Source organism: Manis pentadactyla, chromosome 5 (genome assembly GCF_030020395.1).
Source record: "Manis pentadactyla isolate mManPen7 chromosome 5, mManPen7.hap1, whole genome shotgun sequence".
Taxonomy (NCBI): domain Eukaryota; kingdom Metazoa; phylum Chordata; class Mammalia; order Pholidota; family Manidae; genus Manis; species Manis pentadactyla.
In genome coordinates this window covers 39,310,700-39,326,266 of record NC_080023.1, presented here as the reverse complement: position 1 = coordinate 39,326,266, position 15,567 = coordinate 39,310,700, and the positions used below count along the sequence as shown (strand labels likewise).

General features: G+C 35.9%; 1 protein-coding gene across 2 annotated transcripts in view; it reads left to right on the top strand.

Moving 5' to 3' along the window:
• Window positions 1–15,567, top strand: part of GABRA4 (gamma-aminobutyric acid type A receptor subunit alpha4) — a 61,888-nt gene that overhangs the window by 24,661 nt on the left and 21,660 nt on the right. The window contains exons 8-9 of one of the 2 annotated variants that reach the window (XM_036892536.2): window positions 2,918–3,177; window positions 10,625–11,142. In XM_036892536.2, coding sequence (XP_036748431.1) covers window positions 2,918–3,177; window positions 10,625–10,714 — 350 coding nt within the window. In that variant the 3' untranslated portion in view covers window positions 10,715–11,142. Of the gene's footprint in view, window positions 1–2,917; window positions 3,178–10,624; window positions 11,143–15,567 lie in introns of those variants that run through there. The other variant, XM_036892535.2, reaches the window with a different exon arrangement.

The window sequence follows — 15,567 nt, the reverse complement described above, 5'->3', positions numbered from 1 at the left end:
TTATGAAACAGAGTCCAATAAATTCACAGCACTTCATTTTTATAGATATTTAGCTACCTCTATATTTGAATAAACATACTTAAAAATCTGTTTTAGATTAGTAAAATGCTACAAATATCAGTTTTTTTTTTAATAAAAGGGAATTCAACCAGATCCTCACATTTCTTTTTCCATATAGTCTGTGGAGTGTTTTTTTTTTAATTTTTTTATCCTTAATCTACAACAACATGGGGAACATTATGTTTACTAGACTCCCCCCTTCACTAAGTCCCCCCCACAAACCCCACTACAGTCACTGTCCATCAGCATAGTAAGATGCTGTAGAATCACTACTTGTCTTCTCTGTGTTGCACACCCTCCCCATGCCTCCCCCCACATTACACATGCTAATCATAATGCCCCCTTTGTTCTCCCCCCTCCATTATCCCACCCTTACCACCCATCCTCCCCAGTCCCTTTCCCTTTGGTAACTCTTAGTCCATTCTTGGGTTCTGTGATTCTGCTGCTGTTTTGTTTCTTTCAGTTTTTGCTTAATTCTTATACTCCACAGATGAGTGAAATCATTTGATACTTGTCTTTCTCTGCCTGACTTATTTCACTGAGCATAATACCCTCTAGCTCCATCCATGTTGCTGCAAATGGTAGAATTTGTTTTCTTCTTATGGCTGAATAATATTCCATTGTGTATATGTACCACATCTTCTTTATCCATTCATCTACTGATGGACACTTAGGTTGCTTCCATTTCTTGGCTATTGTAAATAGTTATGCAGTAAACATAGGGGTGCATCTGTCTTTTTCAAACTGGGCTGCTGTATTCTTAGGGTAAATTCCTAGAAGTGAAATTCCTGGGTCAAATGGTATTTCTATTTTGAGCTTTTTGAGGAACCTCCATACTGCTTTCCACAATGGTTGAACTAATTTACATTCCCACTAGCAGTGTAGGAGGGTTCCCCTTTCTCCACAAACTCACCAATATTTGTTGTTGTTTGTCTTTTGGATGGTGGCCATCCTTACTGGTATGAGGTGATATCTCATTGTGGTTTTAATTTGCATTTCTCTGATGACAAACTATGTGGAGCATCTTTTCATGTGTCTGTTGGCCATCTGAATTTCTTCTTTGGAGAACTGTCTGTTCAGCTCCTCTGCCCATTTTTTAATTGGATTATTTGCTTTTTGTTTGTTGAGGTGAGTGAGCTCTTTATATATTTTGGATGTCAAGCCTTTATTGGATCTGTTACTTATACATATATTCTCCCATACTGTAGGATGCCTTTTTGTTCTGTTGATGGTGTCCTTTGCTGTGCAGAAGCTTATCAGCTTGATATAGTCCCACTTGTTCATTTTTGCTTTTGTTTTCCTTGCCCAGGGAGATATGTTCATGAAGAAGTCGCTCATGTTTATGTCCAAGAGATTTTTGCCTATGTTTTTGTGGAGTATTTTTAAAAGATCTATAGCTCATATGCTGCTATACAGATGCTCTAATTTTCCATGTTCTCAACACTGCTAATTCAGAAGTGACTGGAGAGAAAATGGATTGGTCAGAAGCTGAAAAAATGGGTTTTTATTTCTTGTGCCTGGCACAATTAAATCCTGAAGCAATGTTAGACATTTCTGCACTCAAGAAGGCTTCGCTCAATCAAGCTGTGGAAACTAGGCTTACATACATGGGATAATTAGGGAAAGATAAAAAGCAGAATATAATTAAATGATGAGTTAAGAAGATAATATTATTTCTCCCTAAATCAAAATATTATTGTTCCCTTATTGTTGCATAGGGCTCACTGTCTTTTCAGTTTAACGTATATTATTTGGTGTTCAGCAGGAATTGGCAGGATTGGAATATATAGTTTAGATGTCTTCACCATTTTCATTATCATCATCCTCAAGCACAGGTGTGACAATTCAGGACCTATCCTAGGCTCCTGAGTTTAAATAATATAGTAAATTCCCACAGAAATTTCCAAGCTTAACTAGAGAACATGGATTAAGAATATAGACAGAAAATGATGCAAAAGGGACAACTGTGCAAATATCAGCATCCTTAAATAGTGTAGTTTTCTATAGTTTCAGTAGCAAGTGAAATTTTTCCTTTGAGAATAGGGACTAACCATTTTTCAGGCAAAGGAGAAGACTTTCCTGTAGATAATATACTTCAGAAACCTCTTGATGGAGAGGTGCCTCTATTCTGGTTGCAAATAGTTTCCTGCTGACCACAAACTCATGGGTGATGGATGTTCAATAATTTTTAAACCAAATTGTTCTAGAAAGCTAATTTTCCTGCAATATACATTTACTGTTTTACATAAACTAAGTTCTTTCACAACTAGTAAATTCATCATTTTAATCCAATACATAATATTCAGTTAAAGATTGTAAGTATCTCTAATTTGTGCTTTTTCTGGTAGTGATTCTAAATTGCAGTGGGCCATGCTTACCCCTGGAAATTCTGATGCTCCAGTTTTTAATGCTACTGACTTCCCACTCCTGGTTGAGAATCAGTGCTTCCCTGAGTCCCACTTCCTGTTAGATGTTTGTGTTGAGTTTCTCAGTTTTGTTAGCTCAGATACTAAAACTAACCCAACATACTACTAGGTGCCTTATACACTTGTAATCTTTATAGCAAGTCCAATAGGTAGGTAACAAATGAAGCCCAGTGAGTTTTCCTAACTTAATCCAGATCACATTGAGCCAATGATCAGAAGGGCCAGGATTTGAACCCTATCTGTCTCTCACTCCAAAGCCTGTGCTAATTTTACTGAACCATTAGATTCAAATCTTCCATCAAAGATGGTTTGGTTTGAGTTATTATAAACTTTGTTACCACACTGCACTGAATCCCTAGGTATTTTTTGTTCGATTTTATTTTTTTCATGGAAGTAATGGTATTTTATCTCTTTGCTCTTTTTCTTTGCAGGAATAACCACAGTCCTCACCATGACCACACTGAGCATCAGTGCACGGCATTCTTTGCCCAAAGTGTCCTATGCTACTGCCATGGATTGGTTCATAGCTGTCTGCTTTGCTTTTGTATTTTCGGCCCTTATTGAGTTTGCAGCTGTCAATTATTTTACCAATATTCAAATGGAAAAAGCCAAAAGGAAGACATCCAAAGCCCTCCAGGAAATGCCGGCTGCTCCAGAGCTAAGAGAAAACTGTCCTGAAGTACCTCTGCAGGTATTTGGTGTAATCTCCTTCAGTTTAAGACTTCAGTTTCTTGATCAAATTTGCATTGCCAGGGAGAAAACTGAGAAGCTGAAAATCCCAGTGACAATTTGTAAGTCATTTAAGAGTCCAGAGAAATATGAAAGGAAAAATTATCAATTTAAACTTTAAAACTATGATGAGTGGCTTAAAAGTTAAACACCTCTGGATGAGCTAAGTGTTCGTGGAGTTAGTTGTTTGAGAGTTCCTGTCATAATTGAAAGATTTTGACACAAAGGAGCAAAATCTCATGTATCCAATTAAGGGGAACCTGTGGATATCTTTGAGTGGGTTGGAAAGGCATTTTACTAGAGTTCATTGAACAAAATAAAGCAGCAGTCTTCACATGGCGCCACATTAGAACTATACCATGGGGTTGGGTGGCCTGTGCCCTTATATTAAGCAAGAAAATAAAACCAATAAAGAAGAACACCCATGGGGTAGTTGTTGTATGTTCAATACTGAGATTTCTTGTCCTAATGGGACAGATCTAAAAGGATGTGAAAGCCTAGTGAAGGCCACTGTAATTTTACATCGGGCATGTCAGTGATTCTGCAATTAAAAAAAAAAATCAAAGTGACGTTTTCCTCACAGACTTCGGTTGTACAAAAATAGCAAGATCTTCATGAAAACAGGAAAGTAAACCAGCAGCCTCCTTCCCCATCTTCCTTTTCCTCCTCCTCCATTACTCTGCTCTTTCTCTCTTATTTACTCAACTGAGCCGCTTTCCTGAATCAGCAGACAATTGTCAGTGGTCACTTGTACACAGCAGTATGGTAGCTGTCACAAAGTGTAGTCAAAAACCCCTTTTGTCTGCTTGTGTATCTAATCAAGTGTATCTAAATCATCAGCTCTATTCTTTGTAGGTCATAACTCATTCCCTTACTTGTTCATTCATTCATGTTTTCACTTATTCAGCAAAGAGACACCCAATGCCAACTATATGTCAGACTGTATTTATGGTCTGGGAATCAACAAGGTACAGACACCCTCGACAAATGTCCTGACCTAGGGAGCTTACATTTAAGTATGTAGGACAAGGAAAGGGAGACAAATGGCTTAAAAAACATAAGTAATAAAACATGCTGTGTGTTAGATGGTGACAGTGCTATGTGAATGTTGAAGCAGCAAAGGGGGAAGGATGGGATTCAGTTCAGAATATAGGTGGTTAGGGAAGTCCTCTGATGAGAAGATGGCAGTAGAACAAGTGAGGTTAGGTGTTCTCCCTGGCAAGGATTAAGTGGTCTGGGTTAATAATATATAGCTCTGTTTCTACAGGGTTCTGGGCATTGTTTTTTTAAGGAAGGCATGTGGGCACATAGGAAAGTTATTGCCCTTCCATTGATTAAGTTTGGATAGCTTACATTTTCCCTTAAAGGGACCTATTTCATCAAGACTTTCAAAATTATTAGGAGAGATTTTGTGTATTGTTTTCAGTTTAGAAAACCCTGATTATCTGCAATTTATTGCTTTTCCCTCTCCCCATAGATTAATTGTGCCTGCTCTGCCTTTCGTTCTTGTTTTATTTGCTCTGCTTTTTGTGCTGAGGCCTTAGCAGAAGAATTCTATTTACTGTTCCTTTCCAAACAATTCAAGTCTTGGACTTTTTAAATTTATTTAATATTTATTTTACTAGTTCTGTTTTTTAATTATTGATTCATAATCTATTTTAATTCCATATTTCTGCAGGTTAGTTTTGCTACTTTTTTCTAGTTTCTCAAGTTTAATTCTTAAGTTATTTTCCTGTTTCTTATAAATAATAAAGTTTCCTTTATTGCAATGAGGTTTCCTTTGCATAAAGCTTTGGCCATAATTCACACCTTTTGATGTATATTATAATCATTTGCTAAATATCCTACAGTTATGTTGCTATTTTTCTCTATAAGCTAATAATTATTTGGAATATAATATTAAATTTTCCAATAGGGGCTTCGATTTTTTAATTCTACTGTTTATTTTTAGTTGTATTGCCCTGTGTTCAGAAATGTTACTTGTACAGATTTCAAAGTTACGGTATTTTCGTGGTGCTCTAAGTTATGCTAAAAGTTTATAAATGTTTGATAGTAGTTTGAAAGGAGTTGATTTTGAGTTATTAAAACAGTTTTACTTAAAACATTATTATTTCACCCTTTTAGTAAGTCACATCTTGTCTTATTGATCTTTTAAATACCAAGAAGGATACAAACAATTCCCCAACTAATATGAGATTTTATTATTTTGCATTTTAACTATTTTTGTTTTGTACACTTTGATACTGTGATATTCAACATATAAAGATACATAACTGCTCAATTTCCATACCAGTCTATGCATTTAATCAGAAAATAACCTTTTTTTGATGCCATATAATGCTTTTCCCTTGAATTCTATTTGGTCTGATTTTAATATTTTTTATATTCTTAATAATTAACTTTAATAAAGCATTTTGGTTGCTAAATGTTCCTTTTTCTTTTCTCATGCACTTTGGAAGCTATTCATCCTATCTTTATATCACTAGTGGTTAAGTTTTAAGGCAACATATTTCTAATCATGCTTTTCTAATAATGTTGAAATTATAAAACATACTGGCTTTTCCATGTAGCCATTAACTTCCTCTAACCCCAGGATTGCTGAAGTTCAAAGATTCTGTATTTGGAGACACATTTTATATCTGTAATTTTTTTTCTGTTTATAATGAGTTGATGTAGTTTTTTCATTTTTGCAAAGTGGTGGGACTTCTTGCACTTGTGTTATAATGGAATATTAGAAATACTTGAAAGTACCACTTAATCAGAATAAAATTATTCTGCAGAATTTCCAAAGTTGGGGAGAGGACTATTTGTTCCTTGAAACATCTCTGTTGATCTCAGCAATTGTCATTGCTGGTGAATGTTTGGTGGGGCATGTCCGATAGGCTATGTCTGCTATGATTCAGAGACTCCTCTTGGCAGCACAGGGCACAGCTGTGCGTAAATGTCATAACCAAGGTCAGAAGATAAGATCTGTTTGTGAGGGGCAAACAATCATAGTATTTAAGGGTTTGGAAGGACTTTATGATAAATCTAGTTAAAATATATATCAAATGCTTCATGTCCTCTGTAATGGGTGACTGTGTCTATGATAACTTACATCTCCACAGCAGTTTACTTGAGGAATATCTTTGTTAAAAACAGTGATGAATGGGTTGACCCACCCACCCATCCTGACTCCAGATCCCTGCCAAAGCACAGCTACCTCTGAAAAATCCACCAGTTGTCATCGAATGGCTTCAGTCTTAAGTTCAACTTTGAAGGTTGAGAACACATTAAAATTGAGGGATGGAGGGAAGGAGAGGGAGAGAGAAGGGGAAGGGTGGGGAGAAGAAAATAAGGAAAAGGAGAAAGAGTGTGTTAAGAGTAAAATTTTAAAACTTTTTACTGGAAGGAAATATTCTAAGAATCTTAGAGGTTTGCAATTTCAGTAGACATTCTAAAGAGCTGAAATTTGCTTACTTAAATATGTATTTTAACTTGTATGGCTGTTTGCTTATTTGAATGATGCTGCCTTTATTTAAAATGTGTTTGAACTTCTTCTTTGAAATTGTCTTCTGGGTTTACATGACATTTAGTGATTCAATAGTCCTTTGGGTAAGCTCACTAGTGGTTTGATTCATTGTCACTATAATGTGACCTATGGACTGTTAATGGCCTGGCAGAGGTTTATGGTGACCATTTCTAATGGGAATTGGCAAGCTTATGGTTTATGGAATATTCATGAAGCAAGGAGAAAGGGCTGGTTGGCAGAACCTAAGAGCAGCCTGAGCATATTTGTGCATCTCACTGTTCTTCAACTGCTCAGCATTACCTTAATTCTGCTTTGACTCTGTTTTTCTAACATTTGAGTTGAGCTCCATTCTTGTGGCTCTATCCTTCCTACCCTTACTACTTCTTAGAGCATCTATGCTGTCATTGATGCAGGTGATTTGGATTAATGGATAGTTTGGAAAATAAGTAACTACAAGATGAAAAGGAAACATTTCTGAATAAAATTGTATTTCAAAAAATCAATTTAAAATATATCCTATAGACCTTCTTCAATGAGAAAGCATACATTAATGTATGCATGTTGTATCTTGTGAAAAAAAATCCAAAGATATAATGACTAAAATTACTTGAGATCTTAAATTGTGTCAGATACTATATAATAAATTTTACAAGTGTTACTTAGTTTCCAGCTCACAATAACTATACAACAGATGAAGAAACTAGGCTTGCAGTTGTTGAGTGATATGTATTCAAGGAATGGTAAGCCCAATTTTTAAGGTAACTCAGCTGTGTCTGAGTGCAGAGCTTCTTCTCTTTTATTAAAACTCTATAATATTTCATTTATATTTATGATAGACATTAAAATGTGTAATACATTAGAATAGGCATAAGAACATATATATGTATAAAATGAATAACCCAACATAATCTTTTGTTCATATTTCTATGAATAAATAATAATAGCTTTGTATGTGCCCCACTAATAAGAGCTTTTACAGACATCATATGTGTAATTTAATTCTAACAGCTTATCAAATATGCCTTATTGTAATCCATGTTTCACCAATGAGGACATTGATAGTTAGGGGTCAAGTAATCTGCCCGAGGTCATCTATCTGGTAAGTGGCAGGGCTGGGCCAACAATTCTATACTTTTTGGCTTCAAGCCTTAATGGCTGATTGGAAATGTTATGTGAGGGAAATGGAATATGAGATGGATGGTGGTCGCATCATTCCATAGAACAGAGAAGAGCAGTGAGGCACATTTAATGGAGAAGCTAATTAGTTCAAGTTTAGATAGGAGAGACTTTCATAGCAGGACATTTTCTTCTATCCCATGAAAATAATGACTTTTTTTTCAAACTACAAGTGCATACTTAGCCACTGTGTACCTTTCCTTTCCCATTTATCTAATTTCTTTGTTTCCATTTCATGGTAACTATTTTTCATGGGCTTTTCAATTTTAGTGTTCATAGATTCTCACAAGGATATTTGTAAAATTGAAGAACTATTGCTCTGCTAAGAGTCTTTAAGAGATGATGCAAAAAAGAGCATAAATAATTCAGGGTACCCTTGGATCCAATAATTCAAGTACACTCACAAGAATCTCCTTTTTCACCACCCATTCTTCAAAGTCAAACTTCAGCCTTATTTCCCATATGTGGGTCATTCTGACTGGGCTCAAGGATCTCAAGGACATGTTCTCAAAGATCCACATCTACAAAGGGGGAGGGGGAGGTAATAACAGAACCTACTGGAAAGGTTTATAAGGATTAAATAACATCATGCATACAAAGTACACAGTATATTGCTTAGTGCCCTATTAGTAAATAATAGCTGTGGTTATTATTATCCTTTACTGTTTTAAGCATCATCTTTAACATTTAAAATATGCACCACATAATTTATCCTTTGTAATATCCTAACTATTTTGCATAAACTGTTTCATATGTGAGTGCTATGCTATAGTTACCTAACTATATGGTGAGCTCCTTCATAGAAGTGAGTATGGCTTCATTTTATTTTCCCATCCAGCACATAGCAGAGTGCCCAATAATGACAGTTGTTTACTGATGGATTGTGAGGAGCCAACTACAGGAATCAGACAATAGGAAATGTAGTACATCTAAAAATGAATAATTTTAATCACCAGTTTCCAAAACATTCATTCCCCAAGTAAAATTCTTTCTTACTGGAATAAATGTAAATATCTGGCAGATGTTAACTAAGGAGCCAGAGACGTGTCGCTGTGAAGATCCAGAGCAGCAGATAATCGTTCTTCTAGTCGTTCTGAGACACGCGTGTTAGCAGGGGGCTGAGCTACTGGGCGGCGACAGGGAGCTGAGGATCCTTTGACAGCAAAAGGAAGCAAAACAAAAAGCCTCAGTAAGTCTAGAAGTGTCGTTTGTTTTATTTTGGTCACTTTTGTCATATCACTTACATAGATACCAGTGACGGCGAGTGTTACCCATGTTAAAACAACGATTTCCCAGTGGTTGTAATATACGAGCTCATTCCGTTCCGACAGGATGTACAAACTAGGTCAGTTTCAGATTTTCATCTCAGTCATTCTCAGAACTCCTCTTAGAAATGTCGTTCTTCAAATAGTTTAAGCTAACATGCAAAAAGCTTTCATTTTTCCATTTATCCTTATCTCTTTAATTTCTTAACTTAGTTTGAAAAATCTCTTTCCTTGGCAGTTTGAAAAAGGACATGAAGCATCCTGTCAGTTCACTTGACATTTAGGTGTGTTTTTGACAGTAGTTTAATGACTTCCGTTAAATCTTATATAAATTGTACCTCCTCAAACCCATACCTTTTTTGGTACAGAATGTTCTGTAGCTAATAATGCTCTTAAGGCAATGAGTAATTGTTTAACTGCACAATTATTAATCTGTATGGTTTAAGTGTCAAGAATATCAGAAGTGTGTTGCACCTTCAGCCAAGTCTTTTATCTAGTAGCTTTGTTGTGGGTCTTGTTCAGGTTCATGAGAAATTGTCATGTTACTAATCCGTGAGAGCAAATCTAGTTATTTAACAAGTGTTTACCAAGCAACTATTATGAACCATGCAAGGCACTGAGGATTTAAAGACAAAAATCTAAGGAATTAGTTTAGTGAAGGAGACAGGCTTATGAGGGATAATATATACTCCTGTGAGTGACTCAATCTTGTGAGTGACTTAATTTAGTATATAGAAGTATGGCCTGAGTCTTGGTTTTAGCATATTTCAGTCATGCTTATATTAGTGTAAACTTATTCTCAAATCTTCACTACTACCTTAGACCTGTCTGCTGGTATACCCATCTATATATCCATTACACACGGGAACCTATTATATTTATGGGGATATTTATGAAACATCTATTAAGTATCAGTATGTGAAGAATATTGTGTTCACTCCCTTCACAGATATGAGGTAGTGGGGAGGATAGACAGCCAATGATTAATTTTAAATAATTAAGTAATGATAAATGTGCAAAATGCTGTGGAGAGGTACAGAGGGTAATGATAAATTATACCAGAGAGAGAGATAAGCAGATACTTCAGATTATTCCTTTGAAATTCAACAAGGGATAAATTAAGGGATATCACTCAGAGTGACAAAGGGCAAAGCAGTCAATTTTAGAAGCTTATTGATACAATATTGTGAATATTTTGATAGATACTGATAATAACATCACATGGGAAGAAAAATGCCAATGTTAGCATCATAATCGAATATTTAGGCTATTTTCTCCTTCATAAGAAGAAATGTTATAATCTTAATGCTGCATTAAAAAAACTAGATATATTAGTGTTCAAAAAAGGCGTAAAGCACCTGATGAAAGTATAACACAGTGTAAGGTGTTTGTGGGAGTGTGATATAGAGATTAACAGTAAATTTGCTTATTTATATTCATGTGTTATATGTTTGCAGATATCATGGCAAAAGAAGAAGCTAGGAAGTGTGTATAGTACAAAGAACTTGGAATGGTTGCATCTCACTGTCATCATCATTATTTATTGAACATCTATATGCCATGTATATGTATAGATGTGTGTGTGTGTGTGTATGCATAATGCCAGATGCTTTCCATGTTATATCTAATCTCCATAATGAATGCTGAGATGAGTTGTTGTGTTATATACATAGTTTTATGGTTGAGGAAACTGAGCTTTGGTGAAGTGTTTTGGACACATTCAGATGTGTGGTGCTGTCTCGCAGCTAGAGAAAACAGGAAGGCATAAAGGGATTGTGCTGTATTCTCAGTTCTGCGGTGCAGATTTAATCATACAACACAATATTTGGGTTTGTGCTCCTCTATCTTTGGGTGATGAAAATAGGCAAAATTACGTCTTCATTCTCTTCTAATTTAAAAGTCTGTGTTACTACAAACTCATTCATTCTGTATAACTAATGCTAGCTTGCTTTATACTCTAACATATGTCTATTTAGTAAAAAACAATTAAAGGAAAGATGGTTCTTTTTGGGTTTACCTAGTCAGATCATATTAAATATTCAAGTTATTTCATGCTTACCAATACAGCAAAAATCTATGCTGTTCTAACAGTATAAGAGCATCAACTGATGCTGTGTAACCAAGTGTCAGAGAATATTTTACATATATGAACTAATGTAATTGTTACAGCAAGCCCGTCCCATCTCATCTTCATCCTGGTTTATAGATAAAGACATTGAGGGACAGAGAAGCTTAAGTGATTTGTCCAAAATTATACAGCCTCTAAGTAACCATGCTAAGATTTAAACTCAGTCAGGCTCCAAAGTCTGGGTGCACCACCAACAGAAATAGCTGCTCCTCAGCCTCAGTTATAACTTGTTACCTCCTCTGTTGACCCTCTGCTGTGGGTATTGTCACACACTCAGTCCCCACCTCATTGCCAATTTTTTAAAGGGTTGTATTAATGTTCACATTGCTGAATGTATAAGCCATACTTTGAAATTCTACCATTTATAAATAAGCCCCATCCCTTAGCTAGTAGTTTCGTTTACATAGAAGCTAAAGTAGCAGAAAAAAAATAGTCAAATTCCCCAATCTCCAAATTCACATAAAATGTATGGATTTTGTCAAGACTAAAAATCACTAATGATTTAATACAGTCATTTCAGCAAACTATGACCCAACCCATAGTTTTCCCAGTATTCTGATATTTTAAACATTTAAAAAATATTCAGAAGTATTATTATTATTTTTTCATTTGAAATAATCTTATATACATTAATATATTCAATTACTAATATTTCCTTACAACATATGTTCAGAAGAATTCTGCTTTAATAGTATTAAGGAAAATCTTAAAGAATTAAAGAGAGAGTGTTTGCCCTAAATGAATTTTACTATGTCAGGGGAAAGTTTAGTGAGGTAAATAATAAAGAGGGGCAATTATTCTGCAGAGCCCAAAGAATGTAAAGAAACATGCTGAAGTTGGGGAAGGGCTTGAGGGAAAACTAAGTCTGGTGGGTGAGATGTACTTTACTGATGGTCAGCAAATACAGGAAATGAGCCAGTTACTTACTGTAAATACCATTCATTTGGTTTGTGATGCTTATGGACTAGCTCATGGATCATTCTAGAATTGCTACATAATAAACTACAACTGTATTGTTGGCATTTTTATTGCTTTCCCATTTATTTAATTACTTCTCCAGCACATGTGGCACAAACTGTTAAGAACCTACCTCAAGAAATAGCTGCTGACTGGTTCCATTCCTCATTCACCTGAGGTTGGGGCTTAGGTGCCAGGGATAGCAATAGATGAAAGAACCACGTTTTTCCTGGGGAAACTTTATTAAAAGTTTTTTAAAGTGTTTCATGTTTTTATTAATTTGGTGATCTTTCTCCAGCCATGTTAGTTGATGTGTGAATAGACCGGCACTTCTTTTTAGCATGAAAACACATTTTGCTTCAGAAGTGAACAGCCACTTGAACAAATATCCTCGATGTTTAGCTGCATTTCCCAGCAAATTTTCTTCCCTAAACTACTGAGTAAGATTATTCGTTCTCTTTGGTTTATTTGGCTCAGCTGCCAATTTCCCTTTTGCTATTTTGAGGGACTAATTTTCCACAACAATTTGCATAGCTAAACTCTAGCTTTTCATTCAGCCTCAGGTGATTGAGAAGTTTCAAGAACTGTCAGTTCAGGTATTATTTCATTTCAATTGATGGAATAGAGGATCTCATGCAAAAAAGTGTCTTTAGTAGAAGATTATTATATATTTTGGTCAACTTAAGGAGAAGGCACTTTCCACTCAGATCATATGGCCTAATATGCTTTTCTAAATATTTTCTATTATTTTGGTTTCTACAGGTTTCTTACTCTATCTAGCTTCTATGCTTGAATAAATATTCTTTCCCTAAATCTGTTTTGCTGCCCTTATCCATGATCCTGAATTTGCACATCCTGTTACTTATTCTTTAAGATGCTATTCTTTTTCTCAATAGCTCTCTCTTGAGCTTTGACTTCAATTTTTATGACTGTAATATCTTCATATAGATGAATAACGCAAGGATTTCCTTATGCTCTCCAGGCTTGACTCCCTGACAGTGAGTCCAATGAATTTTTCTTCTCTCTCAAGCTCTCTTTGGGGGAAGTTTGGCTAAAACAAACTTTTTTGCTTACTTTTACTTGCTTTTTGTTTGGCTAATTGAAAAACAGTTGTGGGCTCCATAGACGTAAAGCTCTCTTTAAGGGATTCAGAGAAGGGAATGGAGGTGTGAGGATGAAGGTTGGATTTAGTTCCTATGTGAGCACTTTCTATTTTTGCCTTCCTAATAAATTCAGTTAGTTTACTGTGAATATCAAGGTGCCCTTGAAAGTAAAAAGTTGTACCATGAAACCATTCAATAAAGAGAGAAGGTTTGAAGGAAAAAGGAACCCCACCATTTAGCACATCTGCAGTTTCTCCTTGGCCAGGTCTTTGGCACATGAGGGTCAACGTTCTCAAAGAGAACTTTGCAGAAGGGGGTGAGGGTTCTGTATCCAAACAGCAGGAAGTCAAGTCTTCATGTACAAAATGAATATTCTAAGGCATCTAGCTTAACCAGCTATGAGCACTTGTGAACATCTGGAATTAGACTAGTGGGCAGATTTATAAAAAATCTGAAAATACAAACTTTAATATCAATGCTTAGCACAGAGACTGGCACCAGTAAATGACCATCCGATATAGGGAATGACAGAACAAATGAATGAATGTACAATGTAGTCTCTGCAAAACATTTTTAATTATAATGACAGGGAGAAGTCCTATATGGCAGCAATAAAAGAAAACTCCCATAATCTCATTTCACCATTGCTTTTACATTTGGAGGGCCATAACAAGCTTTGGAGTTACTGAAGGAAATCTTTTTAACTCTTTTCTTGACCCGAAACCACCTGTTTTTTTTTGGAACTCTCCTGTGTAGAGTAACTACTGTCCCTGCTCTTCCATTGGCTGTGTCTTTGACTCTTAGTTTTGTTATTTGGGTCACCCCTGTCTCTAATGTAGACAGGCTCCTCCATGGGAGGCGAGTCATGCTGGATTCTGCTGTTCACACTGTACCTGGGACACAAGGAAATGTCTTCTGGTTGAATGAAAAAAGGATCTAGTCAATACCCTTCTCAGAGCTGGTTTGAACGGGGAAGCTCTTGTAATGGCATCCTGCTTGGAAGGGGAGAAAAGGAGACCTGTGTGGAGATTGAAAGGTGCTTCCAGGAAAGTATATTAGTATCCCTGAGCTTTAATTCATAGTTACTTCATCATTATATGCTTTAAGCAGATCCTTAACTAAAACATGTGGATAACAGTGATGAGTGGCCAGCATGGTCTGGGCACTTGACTTTGGCTGGCTGCCCCTTCCATGAAGAAATGAGCCTGTGACTTGTTTTGAGAAAAGCCAGGTTTTTTTAGGTGGAACCATATGAAAATACCATTTTTGCTGGTTAAAAATGGTTTTTAAAAATGTTAAAAAAATGGTCTTTTTGAAGATAAGATCTAGGCCTGACCTACACTTTCCTTTAACAGCTGCCTCTTTTTGACAGCAAAAAGGTAATTAGTAAGAAATCGTCCCAATGATGATAGCGATTAGCATTTTTTAATTTATTAGTTAGTTTAATCATTTGCTTTCAAGACAACGATTGAAGTTGCAGCAGAGAATGTCAAAACCTTGGAGCTGTGCTGGGTGTGCCTGGGGCTGAGCTGGCTCATCCTCTGTGGACATCTCAATGCTCTCAGTAGGATTCATTTGTTAGTTTATGCATTTTCTTTAAACTTGAAGCATTTGAGGCTTGGACAGATGCAGAGCCTCAACAAGGCACTCTCCTCTGTGCTCAGTTCACTGTTGCTGTTTCCCTGAACAGGAAACCTACTTGGCTAAAGCCTTAGCTGATCCTGGAAAATGTTAACATGCTTTCTGCTTCATGCTTGCCATTGGGCTGATCTAAAATTGGCATCAAGGAGTTACCTTTTATCCACAGAACAAGAATACATTTCAGGACTGAAATAGATTAAGGTCAATGGGGACTCAATCTGGGACAGAAAGTATATTAGTATCCCTGAGCAATTCATAGAAATAGAATGAGCTTTTATGTGGTGAATCCTGTTTGTTTCTTGTTAACTAAGAGGTGAATCTCTCCTTTTGTTGCTTTCAATATTTAGGTTAGTTTGCTTTTAGACTTATTTTCCCACAGTGTCCTTTAAGAATTGCACTCATCTTTCAAAATTCCATAAATTATTTTTGAACATTTGCAGTGGGTAATATCCTTTGTAGAATAGCCAAATTTTAAAAATCAAATTCACTACTAAAAACACTTTAAAGAAGTGTATCAAAGCATCAGTGAGATAGAATATGGAAAGACTTAAAATCAGTTTTGAATGAAAGA